This window comes from Macaca thibetana, chromosome 20, assembly GCF_024542745.1.
Source record: "Macaca thibetana thibetana isolate TM-01 chromosome 20, ASM2454274v1, whole genome shotgun sequence".
In the NCBI taxonomy this organism is placed as follows: domain Eukaryota; kingdom Metazoa; phylum Chordata; class Mammalia; order Primates; family Cercopithecidae; genus Macaca; species Macaca thibetana.
In genome coordinates, this window is record NC_065597.1 from 38132541 (window position 1) to 38152751 (window position 20211).

Sequence of the window (20211 nt, forward strand, 5' to 3'; positions counted from 1 at the left end):
TCAAGAGACTGTATCTATCAACTGGTTCTAAAGGAAAGTAATTAAGGAAATAAACCCCTAAAAGTAAAGGTTAACTAGCCAAATTTGGCAAGAGTGACAGGTAGTATCCGAACACTAATTCCATAACTCTTTTTTTTTTTTTTTTTTTTTTTTTTTTTGAGACAGGGTCTTGCTCTGTCACTCATGCTGGAGTGCAGTGTGTGATCACAGTTCCCTTCAGTCTCAACCTCCCGAGCTCAGGTGATCCTCCCACCTCAACCTCCCAAGTAGTTGCAACTATGGGTGTTTGCCATCATACCTGGCTTACCTGGGCCTTTTTTTTTTTTTTTTTTTTTGTATTTTTTGTAGAAACAGAGTTTGCCATGTTGCCCAGGCTGGTCTCAAACTCCCGGGCTCCAGCAATCTGCCTGCTTCTGTCATTCTTAATGGATCAACAACCAAGAGTGCTTTAAGTTATTAGATAAAGAAATAAAAGTACAAGTATACATATGTTTAAGGGTTAGGGAGGTAATCAAAGAATAAAATGCAAATACAGTGAAAAGCAGTTACCTCTAAGGAATGGAACTTGGGGATAGGTGGAGTTTTTCACTTTCCATTTTAGATCTTCCTCAACTTTCCATTTTAAATCTTTCAATTTTTATTTCCTTGTGCGTGTAGTATTTTTATAATAAGAATAATATGAATGACATACTACCATAAAAAAATTTCCAGCGCATACTAAGTACAAAAAACAAATACTAGAGTAATATTTATAATAAAGTATCATTTATGTTTTTTAAAAATACAGCAGCAGCAACATATATTTTAAATATGCCAACACAACTATATTTATGTTAAGGCTTACAAAGGACCAGATAGGAAAGCAAGGTGAAATAGAATGTCTACATTTTATTTCATATAGTTCCACAAAGTTTGAATGAGAATACATGTGTGTTCACATATTAGTCATTTAATTATTTTTTTCCTTTTTTGGGGGGGCATGGGGACGGAGTTTCACTCTGTCGCCCAGGCCGGAGTACAGTGGTGCAATCTTGACTCCCTGCAACCTCTGCCTCCCAGGTTCAAGCAATTATCACGCCTCAGCCTCCTGAGTAGCTGGGATTACAGGTGCATGCCACCACACCTGGCTAATTTTTTTTTTTTTTTTTTTTAAGTAGAGGCTGGGTATCACCATGTTGGCCAGGCTGGTCCCAAACTCCTGACCTCAAGTGATCCATCCGCCTCAGCCTCCCAAAGTGCTGGGATTACAGGCATGAGCCACCGCACCCGGCCATTTTTTCCTACATTTTTAAAGAAAAAGGATACCCTGACTATATAATTAGTAGAGATAGCACGGGTCAGTGGAAGAAAGAATAGCTTTGGTCTCAGAAAAATTTGGACAAAAGCTTCACAACAGGTAGTGTCACCTTGAACAAGATATTATACTTCTCTAAGCTTTAGTTTCTTTTTTTTAAAGAGTTTTATTGAGATCTAATTCATATACCATATAATTCACTCATTTTAAATATCAAATTCTCCTTTGAGCAAGAGCTGCAAAAAGAAAAGAAAGAAAAAAGAAAGTATACAATTCATGTATTTTAGTACGTTCAGAGTTGTGCAACCATCACCACAAACTAATTTTAGAGCATTTTCATAGCCTTAAAAGCAGCTCTGTACCCATCAGCAATCAATCTCCATTAATTTTTTTTTCTGGAAAAAAAAAGTGAGTGTCAGAATGAGAGTCTACTATTTAACAGTCCTGTAATAAGGAATAAACAAAAATACATCAAATCTGCCAGCATAATGCCTGGACCTTAGTAGGCACTCAAGACATGCATTTCAGGTAAAGTTCAAGACACCAAATGATAGAGAAATGAACAAAAACCTGGATGTAACAAAAAAGTGTAAGAGGTAGATAAAGCCTTTCAAGTACTCAGGAGCCTGCTCAGATCCCTATCTTTCCAGTAAATTTCACAAGTCATGACCTTCTCCCTATTAAATACAAAAAAAAAAAAAATATATCAGGTATCAAGTAAAAAAGCACAAGTTTGAAAATGTCACCATTGGGGGGGCATATTTTAGAGTGAAAGTTTCAGAAGGAGAGATACATCCTCACCCCTGGAAAAAAAAAATTGAACACAAGAAGCAAACAGTGCAATTCCTGAGGAGATAACAAGAATACCAGAAGTTCATATTGGACAAGCAGTGGAAACTATACTGTCATGTTTCTACTTTTCAAAGTGAAAATAAACATGACAGGTGCTCATTTGGCTGTTCAAGCACTTTCCACTTAAATAGCAGTTCCTCAAGCTTACCAACTGCAGCCTGAAGTTATAATTTATTACTGGTTTCTGTATTATTCCCTTGCCTCGGCAGAAAGCAGAACATAGCACCTACATTTCAAGACCCATGAGAGGTAATAAAGTATAATTATTTTAAATTTATGATTAAGCCATAAATTATATGTACTTTTTACTTTAGTTGGTCATTCAGAGGTTGGGGAGGAAGGGAATGGGGTCAGAGAAAGAAGTAACAAAAGCTTTTTCCTTTGAATAAAATGTCTAAATCAGGGCACAACTGAGGGACACCTGGAGGATTTACAAAGATACCACAGTTTCCATGCTCAGTCCCAAGGGAGCGCCCGCTTAAGAGTCTAAACGCCTGGAGGCCTCTGTTCTTCCTGCTCACAGGGCTGGAGACTCCAATGAGAGTGGCCATGTTGAGTCAAAAAATAGAAGCATGGCAATTTACAGCTTAGACCACATCAAATATTTCTGTGCTCTGGTTCTTGCTGCCTCTAAGCCATAGGTATTTCAAGGAAGGTGAACTTCATCTGTAAAAAACTACTGGCCAGGCTCTGAAAGTAAAGCTGGCCTCAACCAAAGTAAGACTGATTACTACAGGGCTCCGATAACCAACAGACGAGATGTTAACTCTTCTCACCCTTGAGAATCCATTGTAGTTCCTGTATGTGGCAAATACACATATGGAATGCTATTTTGCGAAGGTGACAAAACTGGGCGTGAAGCAGGATAAGAAAACAGCATTCAGCATTCTTCTATCACCCAGTGGTCTCATTGATTCTCCAATATGCCATGATCCAGTTCCCACTCTTCATAAGTCTGCACTTTCAAATTACAGCTTGCAAAGCCTATTCCCATATATTTTCTTATTTGTACTCCCAAAAACTCTGAGAAGGAAGAATCATTAAGCTCCCATTTTACAGTGAAGGCAGAGACTCAGAGAGGCACTAGCAATACACAGGCAATTGACAATGCGGTGAGTCTGGGACTCAGTTACCTGATAGAAATAATATGGTCCTTTCATTACTCTACCCTAAACTGTTGACGAGGTAAAGAAAAACCGAAAAAGAAGGGCTATGCATTTACATTTCTATTGCAGTTTTCTTTTTTAGCAGTGGAATTTTTACCTGGCAACTTAAGTTTTGAAACTGTTGATTGTTATAGTAACAACAAATCCTTGAAAGTGAGATTTAGTTGGGCTTAAGAAACAAAAGTAAACAGAGCAGAGAGAATAGAGTCATCAATGGTGACATGTAAAGAACAACAATAATAAATTAAGGGGGGAAAAGAGGGCTTTTGCCCCAAATGTTTACCTAGCACTCACCTTTGTCCTGAAACATCCCACCTCCACACCCAGCTCCTGGTTAATAAACATAATTTTGTTGATGTCCCTTGAACTGTGTAATCTGTTCCACAAAAAACAAACCCACGGTTTGTCTCCAAGCCACTTTTAAGTCCCTAACTCCCTGGTTACATTCAGTCTATGGAAAACATCTGTGGCAAAGTAAATCATCCTACTCTGAGAAAGACCAGAGTGTTTTTTTTTTCTCTGAGTGTGTTTTGAAGTCCTGGTTGGAAAATTAGTGAAAATTGTAAATCTGTTTGCAAATCTGGTCATGTCTAACTCTGAGATTAGGGCAAAGATTCCAATTTAAAAGTAAAACCGTGACAACCCCAGTTAAGCGTGTCCTCAGGCACTGCCAACAAGGACTTCACTCACTTCCATGGGCAGTGGATTTATTACAGGCACCCGACACGTTCCCCATCAGACACCCCTGGAGTATTTACTTGAGACAGCAGGGTTCAGCCTGCACTTCCTCTGCAGACCAATATATTATTATAAATTGAGCTAAACTGTTTCCTTTTCATAAGTGCTATGAAGTTCAGATTTCAGATATCAGCACGGGGCCGAAGTTCCTCCCTCTACGGGGCTCCTTGTGCTATTTGGACTTAAAAGTAAACAGAAAAGGCAGCATTAGACCATGGTTGCCTTTACTTTTGAATTTTTTTAAAAAGAATCTTCCTTTAGGAAGACTCATTTCAGAAATCAAATATGACATCCTAATAAAAATATATATTCTAAGTGCAGACTTTGGGATATACTGTGCTGTGTTTGGCACAGTTCAGTAGGATACCAACTATTATCACCTACATCTAAAAATAAGACATGGGAAATCAAGAGTAGATTTTGTATTATGTCTTGGATATCAGCTCCTATAAAATAACACTAACTTCTTCTGTTTATCATGCACAATAGCTCAAGGGACCCAATGTATATTTTACAGTGTATACTCATTATAACACAAAAATCCAATGAATAATGTCATTATTTAAAATTTTCATTAAAATCCAGTTCTTTTTTTTTTTTTTGAGACGGAGTTTCCCTCTTGTTGCCCAGACTGGAGTGCAATGGCACGATCTTGGCTCACTGCAACCTCTGCCTCCCGGGTTCAAGCAATTCTCCTGCCTCAGCCTCCCGAGTAGCTGGGATTACAGGCATCCACCACCACACCCAGCTAAATTTTGTATTTTTAGTAGTGACAGGGTTTCATCATGTTGGCCAGGCTGGTCTCAAACTCTTGACCTCAGGTGATCCGCCCACCTCAGCCTCCCAAAGTGCGGGGATTACAGGTGTGAGCCACTGCGCCCGGCCTATAATCCAGTTCTTAAACCCCAAGAAACCCATAACCTTAAGAAGAATAGAAAAGAAACAAACAGAATATCATTAACTTCTTTTCTTCCCTTCCTGAACAATTTAGTCTTAAAGCCATTAGGTGAGACAGAGGCATCATGCCAGGTGGGAAGAAGAAGGCACAGGAACCCTGAGCAGGGTTCAGTGGGGAGTAGGGTGAGGAGGGCATCCCTAAGGGAGAAGGAGGGGTGGCCTGACATGGGATGTCAGACTCCAAGTGGGGTAAGATGACAAGATACAATCCATGCTTCTTACTAGCTGTGCAGCCATGGTTAAGTAACTACATAAATTTAACCTCAATTTATTCTTTTGCAGTATAGCTAATATTTGCTTCTCAGGATTGCTGAGAAGATTAAAAGAATGTTTGTCATTAATTCCCAGTAAATCTGGTTTTTATTCATATTACTACTATAATTCCAGACATATACGTACAGAAAAAGACTGAAAAGAAATATATTAAATCAGGCGTTAACATGATTTTTATATTCTTTCTTCATTTCAGACTTTCTTTTTTTTTCCAGAGTTTTTTTTTTCTCAAATAAGCACACATTGCTTTTTTAATCAGAAAAGAACACATAAGATGTTATTAAATATATGGAATACAGCTGAATTTTTAGAGTACTTATATACTTTTTTTTTTTTTTTTTTTTTTGAGACTGAGTCTTGCTCTGTTGCTCAAGCCGGAGTGCAGTGGTGCAATCTCGGCTCCCTCCACCTCCCGCGTTCAAGCAATTCTCATGCCTCAGCCTCCCAAGTAGCTGGGATTACAGGCATGCACCACTACACCCAGCTAATTTTTGTATTTTCAGCAAAGACAGGGGGTTTCATCAAGTTGGCCAGGCTGGTCTCGAACTCCTGACCTCAGGTGATCCACCTGCCTCGGCCTCCCAAAGTGCAGGGATTATAGGTGTGAGCCACAGCACCCAGCCACTTTTATATTTTAAAAAATTTAAAAGCTATTTTAAAAGATAACATTCTGGCTCTTATTTCTTTGAAAGATACACATTGCTAATAGAAACTTCTGAACAAAGTATCCAAAGGAAAGTGATTTATTGGCTGATACTAGTATCTATTAAGACTCAGGCCGAATATCTGTATTTGGGTGGTACAAAAAAAGATGAAATAATGTTTACCTACAAATGAAACTCAATGATGGGGTAGGGACTTTAAAAGATAAACTTACTTCCTGAGATCAGGCAGGAGAGACAGTGGGGAAGAGAGAACCTTAACACTAAAACCATTCCCACACCGAGATTTCAGTGTACTGGGATCAGGTTGAAATAGCCTCATTTAGAGTAGGAAAAGCACCGCATAAGATGCCTGCCACCCATTCTGGTCCCTGTTCTATCTCATAACTGAGTGACTTTAGGAAGATCACTTAAAAGATGAACAATCTCTGCCATCTCCCTCACAAAGCCGACAGGAGATTGGGGCTGCCTGTGTGAAACTGATGTGTAAACTGCAAAGCAATGTTCACATGGAAGGCAAGAGATGAAGGGCATACTTAGATCAGTGTTCAAGAAATGAAGGAATCTCCTCATGAGAAGAATTTAAGAGGTAAAGGGACATTGCACTAAGCGCCATTAAATCACACTACTTGAAAGAGTCCCTACACAATGATCCCCCAATCCTCCTGCAGACGTTACGGAGAAATCTCAGACTGGTACCACTATACAGTTAACACCTCTCTGTTACTAATCTCCTCTCTTAAGAAACACAGAATAGGACTCAGACTCAGGATCTCCAGCAAACAAAAGTAGCAGGCCCTTAGTACTGTTTTGGTTTCTCTATATTTATATTTCTAAAGCCCTTCTAATTATTCCTAGTGATACTGGATTTCCATTTAAGATAGTGATGTAAAATCTCCTTTTAAAATAAATTCAATTCAGTGAAAGATTAAAGGTTACTTTACTTAGGCAGAAGTACACCAATGTGACCAAAACCTTGAAGCTGATACGCAATGAGCTTCAATTTGGAAAATGCTTCGTGGCAGAATGGCCTAAACAGCTATTCCGTACTCCGAATTCTCAAAAGGCAAGAACCAAGATTCATCCACCTCCAATATCTCCCCTGGAACCTTACACAGTACCTGGAATATAGCGGACTCTAAAATACCCAATCAACTGGAAATCAACTCTTATCATAAATACTGGGCTTCAGCCCTGGTACTTCCTGGCTCCAAAAGCAACATATGAGTAGATTTCTCCAGATAGACAGGAATGAGATAAACCCCAAATAATCAGGAACTAGAGCCAAGTAGAGAATAAACCCCGAGAAGCTTTGTGAGTAAAAAAGGATACTGTTTACACATCGTGCATTGGAAAACAAGTAGAAAGTCCAAAAATAAAATTAAAAACTTACAGCAAAGAAGAAAAAAACAAAGCCTCACAAACTCCACATCTTCAGCTGGCCTAACCACAGCTGAGATATTGCTTCCCAAAGAACTAAATGACAAGTTGAGAGAAAGGCCCCATTGTCAGGTCAGCTGTTCCTGAGAAGAAACAACATTCAAAACTAGGAAAAAAAAAAAAAAGAAAAACAAAACTCTACTAAAAACTAATACAGACAGGAAAGTATTTTTTAAAGTTATAATTTGACTTGGATAATTCAATACCTTTGATAAAGAATCCAGAAAATTGTTTAGCATATTTGAGGAACTCTGCATCTACATAGAATAAAAAGAAAAACAACTTTTAAAAATTTAGGGCCGGGCATGGTGACTCACGCCTGTAATCCCAGCACTTTTGGAGACCAAGGCGGGTGGATCACCTGAGGTCAGGAGTTCGAGACCAGGTTGGCCAACGTGGTGAAACCCTGTCTTTACTAAAAATACAAAAGTTAACTGGGTGTGGTGGTGTGTGCCTGTAGTCCCAGCTACTTGGGAGGCTGAGGAAGGAGAATCACTTGAACCCGGGAGGTGGAAATGGCAATGAGCAGAGATTGCACCACTGCACTCCAGCCTGGGCAACAAGAGTGAAGCTCCATCTCAAAAAAAAGAAAAAAAAAAAATTTTTAGCAATATCTCAAAAAAGAAAAACCTAGTTACATGTTCTTATAAAGAAGTTTCACTATTAATATAAAATACTCCAAAAGTTTATTTCATAAGACATATTCAAAATATATATCCAATAATCTAAATTTAGACACTAGAGTCTCAATATAATTTTGATTTTCCAAAGATTACCAAGCATGAAATAGCAGTCTCCTTGGTGAAGGGGTATTGCCAAACCAGGTGTCTCTATGTCCCATGAGATCTTAAAACCAACATGCCAAATATCAGGATCTCTGCCTTCGAAATGAGAGTCGTCATCACTTTCCTCTTCAGGGCCTGCCAAAAGAGAAGAAAATGATCAGAAAGGAAATGTTTAATCTAAGCTTCTGAATTTTATAACTGCTATTTTAGAAAGAATTGACATTTTAATAAAATACGAATATTAAATGGAATATATCTTCCCTTTATGTCATATTTTTTTAAAAGATATTCTAGCTTATTTTTAACATGTCATTAATTTTTTCATCAAGAAACCTTAAATAGGCCAAGTGTGGAGGCTCATGCCTATAATCCCAGCACTTTGGGAGACCAAGGGGTAGGATCGCTTAAAGTCGGGCATTCAAGACCAGCCTGGGCAACAAATCAAGACCCATCTCTATTTTAAAATTTTGTTTTACTTTTTAAAAATAAAAAATAGATGTAAAGAGAAATTATGTTCTTAGGAAGTAAGACTGAACATCACAGAAATGTCAGTACTTTCTAAATTCATCTAGAAATTTGACATAATATAAATAAAAAGACCAAAGGGATCGTTTTTTAGATGAGTGGGGTTAGCAACTAGAAAAGCTGTTTCTATAATACACATGGAAATATAAACAGCAAGAATAGCCAAGGAATGTTTTTCTAAATATATAAAGAGCAACAATACATCAATAAGATAAAGGCCAATAGACAAATTAAAAACTGAGCATGTTATAAAGACACAGTATATAAAAGGAAATAAAACTAGCTCATAAACATATAAAAATATGTTCCAATTTATTCACATAAAAGAAATGCATGTTAAAGCCAAAAAGAGGTAAACTTTCACCTATCAAATCAGAAAACATCAGTTTGAAAACAATACAGTGTTAGTAAGAGTACAGTAAAATGGCACACTCACACTCTCTGTAGAGGACAATTTGGCAATACTATCAAAATTACAAATGCATAAGCTCTTTGACTCTTATAGAAATTGCACTTTTAGGAATGTATACAAAAAGTCCTACTTTCAGGGGTTGTAAAATGACTGTTGAGCAAGTATATTTATTGTAGTATTGCTTGTAAGAGCAAAAGATGAGAAATTACTCAAATGTTCATCAGTAGGTTTCTGGGTAAATAAATTTTGATCTCTCCAGACAATAAAATACTACGTAGTCACCAAAAATAATATGACTATATACAGACATGGAACTATCTAATATATTTGCAGAGAAAAAAATAAATAGGCTATACTCATATTGAAAACAAAGTACAGGCTGGGTGCAGTGGCTCACACCTGTAATCCCAGAACTTTGGGAGGCCAAGGCAGGAGGATTGCTTGAGCTCAGAAGTTCAAGGCCACCCTGGACAACACGGTGAAACCCTATCTCTACAAAAAGTAAAAAAAAAATTAGTGGGCCATGGTGGCACCTGCCTGTGGCTCCAGCTACTCAGGAGGTTGAGGTAGGAGGATTGCTGGAGCCTGGGAGGTCGAAGCTGCAGTGAGTTGTGATTGCACCACTGCACTCAATTCTAGGCAACAGAGTGAGGCTCTGTCTCAAAATAAATATAAATAAATAAATATCAAGCACATATAATATTTCTGGAAGGATACTCAAGACTGATTTTTCTGGAAGGATAATAATATAATATTTATAATACTTCTGGAAGGATACACAAGACTGGAATACAACATTTCTGAAAGGATACTCAAGACTGATTTTTCTGGGGTACAAGAGTGGGAGACATACTAAAAAAAGTAGAAGGTATACACGCTATGATTTGCCTATAATCACAGCCCTGCAGGAAAAACCCTATATGAAAACTTTTAAAAGTTAATTTAATAATTATTTATTGAGCACTTACTATTTACTGGGCACTGTGCCAGGCATGTGGGATATGTCAGTGACTGAAACAGAGCTATGCTCCACTGGAGCTTTTCCTTTTAGTGGAGCTGTAAATGTGCATCACTGATTACCATGAAGGGGACATTTTAAATTGAAATTCCATCAGACTTTAAACTGCTGTACTAGACTCTGATCTTCCAGGGCAGAGTCTGTTTTTCTGTTTCATCCACAATTATAGCCCTAGTGATTGGCACAGAGAAGGCATTCAATGAACACCGTGGCTTGCTTAAACAAAATGTTCTTTTAGATCACACCATTCACAGTCCTTGTGCTAGATGGCAGGGAAAGAAAATGTTAATTTGGAAGAAAAAAACAAAAATGCCTCAAATTTAAAACCAAAGGACATAAGAAAGCATGGCATTGCTGCTAAACTAGTACAGTCCTCAGTATTAAAGAAGTTTAGAGAAGACAGAGGTTCAATGACAGAATTAGAGCAGAACTCTTACAGAAGGTCAAACCTGAAAGACAACAGTGTTTAGACTGGCAGAGGGTAGAAGAAGAAGTAATGCAGGAAGACAAAAAGATGCAAAGCTTTCAAAATGGCCAATAAAGCATGCTTTCCTTGGGCTGTATCATGTACATATCACATAAACAATTTAAAAAATACATGCATCCCAGATGGCACCTAAATTCTGAATGTCGTACTCTACCACCAACCATGCAGAAGGGTCAAAGGCAGTGAAAGGAAGGAAAAAAAGAAACTCCCCTTTATAACTATTCATTTGCATTAATTTGCACAAGGCATGCTGAAAATGAACAAATCAGAAAGCCAAGTTCATGGTCTCTGTAAGGAAGGAATGCTGCTAAGTGACTTTTAAGGACACATTTTACTTTGGATACTCTTTAGTCCCCTTAGTTTGGTCTAAAATCTAACACTGCCATATTAACAGAATCTTACCTTTTTTCATACCTGCCATTCTAATACATGTTTTCTCAAGTACTTTTTAATTAAGAGCATCTTTTAACTGGGTTTTTCTTTTTTAAAGAATAACAATAAAAGTCCAAAGTCATTTCCTAGGTTAATTAAAAAAACATTTTTTTAGAAACCTCTAGAATGGGAATGATGAATACCTTTATATCAGGGGACATGACTGATTGGCTGGTTGCAGCTTTTTAGAGCCCTAGTGAAGAAATCTGAAACTTGCTCTTAGCTCAGCAGGAAAGAGTGTTATGATCAATTACTGATGTCTGTCATGGGCACTACAAGGGTTAGTGAGTGGCAGCACCAGTGCTAGATATTTGCTATCCATGTCTGATGACATTCTACAGGCACTTCTTACTGACACATAATACACTGTTACACTTGAAAATACCAGAATTTGCTAACTAGAGCTCGTGGACCAGAAAAGAACTCACAAAGGTGTGTAGCTTGACCTGAACCATATTTCCCTAACAAATCTAAATGAGTTGCCAACTGATAAAAGGACTTTGCCTAAAAATCCAAATTCCCAGCTACCCTTGAATTACAAGATCTGGTATCACTGAGCCAGTCACAAGTGGCTATAGGGAAGAAGTAGCTGCCCATTTTAGACAAGGATGTGACCTTTGCTAGTCACAGTCCCCACAGCCACTTCACTTGACTCATTTGAGGTACCTGCCTAACCACAGCAAAGTCTGTGACCCTTGCTCAAGAGCTGGGTTGCAGAGATCACAGGCAAATCAGTCCCATGACCTGCTTTTGTAAAATAAAGTTTAACCACAACACAGTCATGCCCATTCATTTACATAAATGGCTGCTTTCACACAGACAGCAAGGTTGAGTAGGTAAGACACAGACTGTAAGACCTACAAAGCCAAAACTACTTATTTCTGGCCTTTTACCAAAAAAAGTTGCCCTCACCCCTGTTCAAAAGTCTTGATATTTGTGATTTGATGTCTACTGCACATTTTAGTAAAGAAGCTGAGGCTGCATAAAATAGTTCTGATGTAATGTGACTAATACCTAACAATGTAACATGACTAATGACAGCATACAACATAATAATTAATGCTAAATTAATTGATATCCAGATCACTTTAGCAAAAGAAAATGATATAAAAATTATCTTTTTATTTGTGATAACCCAAGACTTGGCTGCTTCATTCTAGGGGGGCCCTAATGATGACAGATATAGCAAACAGCACAAGAAAATAAAAAGGAAATATTTTAGGAAGGTTTTGCACATGTCCCTTTCTGGTCAAATCAACTATAACTTCTACCATTGAAGTCCACACAAAATTAAAAAGAAATAAAAAGGGCCGCACGGTGGCTCACACCTATAATCCCAGGACTTTGGGAGGCCGAGGCGGGCGGATCACGAGATTAGGAGATTGAGACCATCCTGGCCAACATGGTGAAACCCCATCTCTATTAAAAATACAAAAATTAGTTGAGTGTGGTGGCGGATGCCTGTAATCCCAGCTACTTAGGAGGCTGAGGCAGGAGAATCACTTGAATCCAGAAGGTGGAGGTTGCAGTGAGCTGAGATCACACCACTGCACTCCAGCCTGGTGACATAGCAAGACTCCGTCTTAAAAAAAAAAAAAAAAAAGAAAAGAAAAGAAATAAAAAGAAAACCATTATAATGACTTCAAAAAGAAATAATTTTCAAACTACAAGGAACAGTTTCAGGAAGTTTTAATGCCACTGCGTGTGGACAGTCTAATAAGTGGGAATCTTTATAGTGTAACAGTTTGCTTGACTACTTTCCCTTCTAACTTTCATCCTGGTACTCTTCTCAATGTGGCATCAATAAAGACAATCAGAGACAATAATTGCAATTAGTCTTTCTCGATGTCTCCCAACAATCCAGCACTTTTGAAATCTGCTCATTAAAATGATATTTTGGTGAGAGTTTTCCCCTCCTTGGGCTGTGTAGGGAAGAGGGAAGTTTTATGTCTGATAAACTTTTTATTGTTAAATACAGTGTTCCTACTTCTCAATGAAATCAACTTGTAATTACCTATAGCAACTGTAACTGATTACTCTTGCCCCATGTTATTTTGGCAACAAGCAGAGGCAACAGGTTCTTACTTGCCTTTAAGCCTCAATAAAATTAAAAAGATTTTAAGTACCTCAGTGTGTTTGGTGCACTCCCAGCTCCCACTAAACAAACTGTTAAATAAGTAGAAGATGTGACAAAATACAAAAGACTGTTAAGTTTAAAAGTCAAGTTTAAATTGTCCAAGACTTCCCCCCAAAACTAACCAATTCAATGTTTTATGCCAGCTAGTTTTTGAGAAAAAATTCTATTTAATAAAGGACAAAATATTTTGTTTACATTTCTAATTATAACCACTGCTCTATAAGAAACAAAGACAGAAGCCAGAGTATGACAGTAGAGACTATGGTGACACTCGAATAAAATATATCACAAAAATTTTTGTACCATATTTAATAACATACATAATAGTGTATGTCAAGAACTTCCCTCATAGGTTCCGTAGATATTCATCATCACCATACATTTAAATAGCCTCTTTTTCTTTTTTTTTTTTTTTTTTTTGAGACTAGAGTCTCGCTCTGTCACCCAGGCTGGAGTGCAGTGTCGCGATCTTGGCTCACTGTAACCTCCGCCTCCCAGGTTCAAGTGATTCTCCTGCCTCAGCCTCCTATGTGGTGGGGATTACAGGTGTGTGCCACCACATCTGGCTAATTTTTTTTGTTACAAATAGCCCTATTTCTTATTCTCTATTTTCTATTTCCTTAGCCAAGAGCTAAGATATAAAAGATTCTCAGCTGGGCGCGGTGGTTCACACTTGTAACCCCAGCACTTTGGGAGGCTGAGGCAGGCGGATCACCTGAAGTCAGGAGTTCAAGACCAGCCTGGCCAACATGGTGAAATCCTGCCTCTACTAAAAATAGCCGGGTGTGGGGGCACACGCCTGTAATCCCAGCTACTCGGGAGGCTGAAGCAGGAGAATTGCTTGAACCTGGGAGGCAGAGGTTGCAGTGAACCAAGATCGTGCCACTGCACTCTAGCCTGGGTGACAGAGCAAGACTCCATCTCCAAAAAAAAAAAAAGAAAGATTCCTACCCGTGTGATTACTTCCTCTGTTTCCTTAACTCCACACCTAGAGGAGCTTTAAAAGGCTGGTCCCCTTCTACCCATGTCACAGATCTTGAAGTAGGAGAAACTCACAAGTTGTAGATGGCCAGCTGATACCATGGAGTCTAATGATGCCTTATCTGTCGAGTGCTGATCTTTGACATTCTCATGTCTGGGATGGGAAACCCATTTTGTAGAATGAAGGGAGACAGAAGGCAAAAGGGGAAAATGGGACATAGGGAAGACACATTCTAGGAGGGAAATGGCATGGTGTGTGTATAAGAGCACAATCAATTCCCGACTGCAAGAGTGTCATATGAATGACATGAACTTGCAAGAGAAAAGCCTGGAGAGGTGGGAGGAGACCAGGACATGGGTTTATGAACCATAGGAAAGAATCCAGAACTTACACTGAGGCTACTGACAGACACTAGCCTTTTTCACCAGTCAGATCTCTTTTCAGAATGAGCTCTCTAGAAGGTACGAGCTTCTTCATGCATAATTACTACACTTTTTCTAGACAGGTTCCCAACGTAGTAACAAATGGGTACTGTATAAGCCAGAGAGCATTTAGGAAACACAGCTGATGGACTACATCACTAGGAAAGAAAGGTTAGCCAAGGAGAAGCCTCCCTGCCAGAGTTCCAGAGTTTGGAAATGCTTTCCTTGATGGGTTGCAAGAAACAGGGAGTCAAGTTTGCTGCTGACACAGCACACACTCCTTCTCTGTCATGGAGCAATGAATGCTCTGAAGAAATGGAGAATTTAGAAAAGTCTGAAGGGGTGGGGAAAAAAAAAACCAAAAAACTGATCATTCCCAGCTCAGAATCTATAACAAGAAGCTGCTCTCAGATGCCTCGAAACAAGCAATTCAAGATAAACGTAGTCCCTTGACACAGATAAATTGTAAAATTAATCACAAGTTTTCTAGGATTTCAGGCAAAATATTGAAAACTCTTTACAGAAAAATCTAAAGCCCTTCAACATGATGTCTGGCTCTGTCAGCTTTCAGATTAAGCATTTGGGGAAAAAAATTAAGATAAAAATATTCACATACAGAGGAGAACCTCATTGCATCATGTTTCATGGGCTTGGGAGAAAACATGAAAGTATGAAAAGGAGAGAAAAACTGCTATGGGGGCCCTTAGCTAAAGCTTCAAAATCACTGTATTATCCGAAGTAAAATATAAAATCAGGTAAGGAAGCAGAGATACTTCTCAAACAATATTCTCCAAACCAGAGCTTCTAACAGTAGAGGTTTCAATTCCTTGGGCAACCTCAGGAAGGTATGAAGAGAGCTGTGAAGACTCACAGGAAACTCTTACATTGTAAATAACACAGAAACCAGAACCGAACTGGGTTAATCAAAGAGGGTCATGATTTGTTCATCTAGCTTCAGGTAAAGCTTGATCCAGAGTTCAAAGTACACACCCAATACCCAGTTTCTCTCGTCCCCAAAGCTCATGAAAAAGAGAGAGTGGCCACAAAAGCTAGGGGCAGTCATTTGGGGGCCATGAGCTTTAGAATGGCCAAAAGAGGAAGGGGAAGAAATTTGAAACTGATCACATCATTACTGTTGGAACAAGGTCCACTTGAAGTCAGTGAGACCCCTGTTCTTAGGATGAAGTGAGATAATTCCTTACCTTTTTAAATTAAGCCTGTTTAGGTCTGTAATTGTTATTTGCTATCAAAAGAATCCTAACACTAAACAGAGACTGCAGTTGCAGAAATAACAGAGTTACTGAACAGTGGCCACGATGTAAGAATAGTACAAACGCCTCAAGAACAACAAATACTTAACTGATTTGGGGCAAAAAATACTCATTTGCCACTATATGCAGATACAAAGAAGGATGAAGACATAAATTACATCTTTAAGGAGCTTACAAGTTTACAAGTCTAATTCAAACACACATAAAACGATTTATGGCCTTAGAAGTCAGGAGAGTGTTTACTGTTGTGGGGAACCAGACACTGGAAGGGAGCACTTCTAGGACACTGATATGTTTCATTTCTTGACCAGGGTGCTAGGTACACAGATATGTTTACTTTATGGCAATTCTTCAAGCTGTATGTTTATGATATATGTTATATTTCAATACTGAAAATTCAATAGACAGGCCAGGCACAGTGGCTCATGCCTGTAATCTCAGCACTTTAGGAGGCTGAGGTGGCCAGATCACCTGAAGTCAGGAATTTGAGCCCAGCCTGGCCAACACGGTGAAACCTTGTCTCTACTAAAACTACAAAAATTTGCTGGGCATGGTGGCCTGCACCTGTCATCTCAGCTACTCAGGAGGCTGCGGCAGGAGAATCACTAAAACCTGGGAGGCAGAGGTTGCAGTGAGCCAAGTGCCATTGCACACCAGCCTGGGTGACAAGGGCAAAACTCCATCAAGGAAAAAAAAAATCAATAGACAAGTTGGAAGTTAAGAAAATCTCCCAGATATTAAACTAAAAAACAAATATAAAGATTGAAAATAAGGGAATAAACAGGAAAACTAGAGGAAGAGTCCAGAAGGTTAACTAAATCATACGGATTCCAAAGAGATGAGAAAACTGGAGAGGAAGAAATAACTAACAAAGCAGTTCAAGAAAATGTCCAACAATTGAAGGGCTGATTGAAAGCCCTACACAGTGAGAGTAAAATGAGTGAAAAATATCACTGTGAAATTGTAAAACATTCAAAAAAAGATCCAACAAAAAAAAGCAACATAAAAGCTGAAGAAAAATTCAGAAATCTTAACACGAACTCTGTCAGATAAAAGACAGTAATGCAATGTCACTAAGATTCTGAAAAAAAATATTATTTCCTACCAAGATTTTCATACTGGAAGAAGCTACACATGCCAAGGTGGAATAAAGATCATTGAAGACATTTAACGTCTTAAAAATTTACCTCCAAAGCATCCTTTCTGAAGAAACCATTGCAGCACATGCTCCACCAAAATAAGAAAACAGTCAGGAAAGAGCGAGGCCAGGATGCAGGAATGTGAGGAGTCCACAAAAGAGAGAAGTAAAGGAATCTGCTGGATTACAATGAAGAAATCACAGAAGGGGATCCCCATGCATCAGGAATAGAACGCCAGATTAGAGCAGACAAGAAGACTCTGGAAGACATTGCTCCGAGAAAATGACACAGACAGAATATCTGATGGTTCTGAAGCTCTTGAGAAGAGGAGATTTGGTAGAGAGCAAGGGATTTAATTAGTCGTAACTACGTAGAAAACTACATAGAAAACTATACAAATACACAAAAAACAAGACTACTATTAATGCAAGAAAAAAAGTTGAAAAGAAAAGGATAACAGATCACAGATTCTGGAAGGCATTCTTATGTATATAATAACTATAAAGGCTGAATAGTGATACAATCAAAATTACAGTAAACCTATAATGGGAATCAGAAGCATGCACATGTGTAGGCAGGTAGGGAGAAAGAAGAGAGCTAGTAAATCTTCACCTTCCATATCAGGAAGCCAATATATAATGTTCAAAACAATATAAGTATGTTATCAACTACCAAAAACATTACCTGAAAGAAAAGAGTAGAAATGATTGCCTGTGGAAATGAAAATGGGAAGAAAAGGTGTAAACAACTCCTGCATTTTTTTTCCTTAACAAACCTTATAGAAATTTTTGACTTGCAAAAATTATATGAATAATTTTGATAAAAGCTAAAAATAACACAGTATTGAATGCTCACTACGTTCTAATTACTGCTGTTACGTTCTTAGCACTTTACAGGTGTTTAATTCTCACAGTCTTGAGGTGGATACAGCTCTGATCACTATTTTACAGACGAGAAAACTGAGTCACAAAGGATTTAAGTAACTTGCTTAAGGTCCCATAGCTAATTAATACCAATACGAATGATGTCATTCGATAGTACAGAATTTAAGTGCCTAATCAATGTCATGGACAGTAAAGTCTATTCCACTGTTCTGTGATCCCTTGCTCATCACATTACTATATCATTAAAAGTTCAGCTATCCTTGAAGAAAATATTTGCAAGTCATATATCTGATAAGGAATTAATATCTAGAATACATAAGGAACTCACAAAACTCAACAACTAAAAAACAGCCAAATTCAAAAATGGGCAAACAACTTGAATAGACATGTCTCCAAAGAAGATATATAAATGGCTAAGAACATGAAAAGATGTTCAACGTCATTAATCATTAGGAAAATGCATATCAAAACCACAAGAAAATACCACTTCATACCCATTAGGATGGCTGTTATCAAAAAACAGGGAACAGTAGACAGGGACAGTAACAGTAACAGCAACAGTAAGCATTGGCATAGATGTGGAGAAATTAGAACCCTTGCGCATTGTCAGCGAGAAAGTAAAACAGTTCAGTCACTGTAGAAAACAGTATAGCAGTTCCTCAAAAATGTCAACAGAGTCCTATCATTTGATCCAGCAATCCTACACAAAAGTACATACACAAAAGTATATACACAAAAAAAGTATATACACAAAAGTACTGAAAGCGGAGACTCACACAGATATTTGTATACCAATGTTCACAGCAACTTTATCCACCATAGCCAAAAGATGGGTATGATGAATAGCCAATGGATGACTTGATCAACAAAATGTGGTATATTCATACAATGGAATATTATTCATCTTTAAAAAGGAATTAAATTCTGATACATGCCATAACATGGATGAATCTTGAGGACATTATGTCAAGTAAAATGATTGTATGAGTTTGTTTTCATGCTGCTCATAAAGACATATCCGAAACTGGAAATAAAAAGAGGTTTAATCGGACTTACAGTACCACATGGTTTGGAGGCCTCTGAATCATGGTGGGAGGCAAAAGGCCTTCTTACATGGCAGCAGCAAGAGAAAATGAGAAGGAAGCAAAAGCGGAAATCCCTGATAAACCCACCAGATCTTGTGAGACTTATTCACTATCAAGAGAATAACTCGGCAAAGACCAGCCTCACGATTCAACCACTTCCTCCTTGGTCCCTCCCACAACATGTGGGAATTCTGGGAGATACAATTCAAGTTGATATTTGGCCAGGGACGCAGCCGAACCATATCAATAATCTAGACACAAAAGGTCAAATATCGTATGATTCCACTTAAATGAGGTACCTAGAATAGTCAAATATAATATAGACAGAAAGCAGAACAGTGGTTACCAGGAAATGAGGGAAGGAGAAATGGGGAGTAATTGTTTAAATGGGTACAGAGATTCGGTGTGGGATGATGCTTAATGCCACTCAACTGTACAGTTAATATGGTTATAATGCTTAATTTTATGTATATTTTATTGCAATAAAAAAGGATAAAAGGGAATGAGCTATTGATATACATAACAACATGGATGAATCTCAAAATAACTATGCTAAGTTAAAGAATCCAGACCAAAAAAAGTGCACATATATAATTCCATCTGTTTAAAATTCTAGGAAATGCCAACTCATCTAGTGATAGAAAACAAATCCAGGTTGAATCTGTGGCTCACACCTGTAATTCCAGCACTTTGGAAGGCTGAGCAAGGAGGATCTCTTCAGGCCAGGATTTCAAGACCAGCCTGGGAAAGATATTGAGACCCAGTCTCTACAAACAAATAAAAAACAATAAAAAAAGAAAATAGATCTGTCAGGAAAGGAACTGCAAAGGGGCACAAGGAAACTTCTGAAATAATGGGTATGTTCATTATCTTGATAGTGGGGATAGTTTCACGAGTGTGTTGAAACTTATAAAACTGTAAATGTTCAATATGTATAGCTAATTGTATGTCAATTATTCCTGAATAAAGCCATTCACAGAGGGGAGAAAATGTAGCCATTCTTATAGGCTTAGTCTTCTTTTGACAAATGGGAGACATTACTGCTGGTCATCCTTTCTCACCGGTGCTGAAACACTGCCACTCTCTTTGTTGGTAAAAAGTTACAGGACAGTATTTACACATTTCTCCCCTGCCCTGCCTCTTCTAATCTAGACCATCATATCCCTAGTCTGGATTACTTTGGTCGCCTCTGTGAGTTCTCCTGTTTCTCATATTGCTTCCCTTCTTCTACTCTTCAGAGGCTCCCCATC

The 20211-nt window shown here is 38.2% G+C and overlaps 1 protein-coding gene across 1 annotated transcript in view; it reads right to left on the reverse strand.

Moving 5' to 3' along the window:
* Positions 1-20211, reverse strand: part of FTO (FTO alpha-ketoglutarate dependent dioxygenase) — a 674514-nt gene that overhangs the window by 262936 nt on the left and 391367 nt on the right. Inside the window, exon 5 of the mRNA XM_050774894.1 lies at positions 8159-8302. Coding sequence (XP_050630851.1) covers positions 8159-8302 — 144 coding nt within the window. The remainder of the gene's footprint in view (positions 1-8158; positions 8303-20211) is intronic.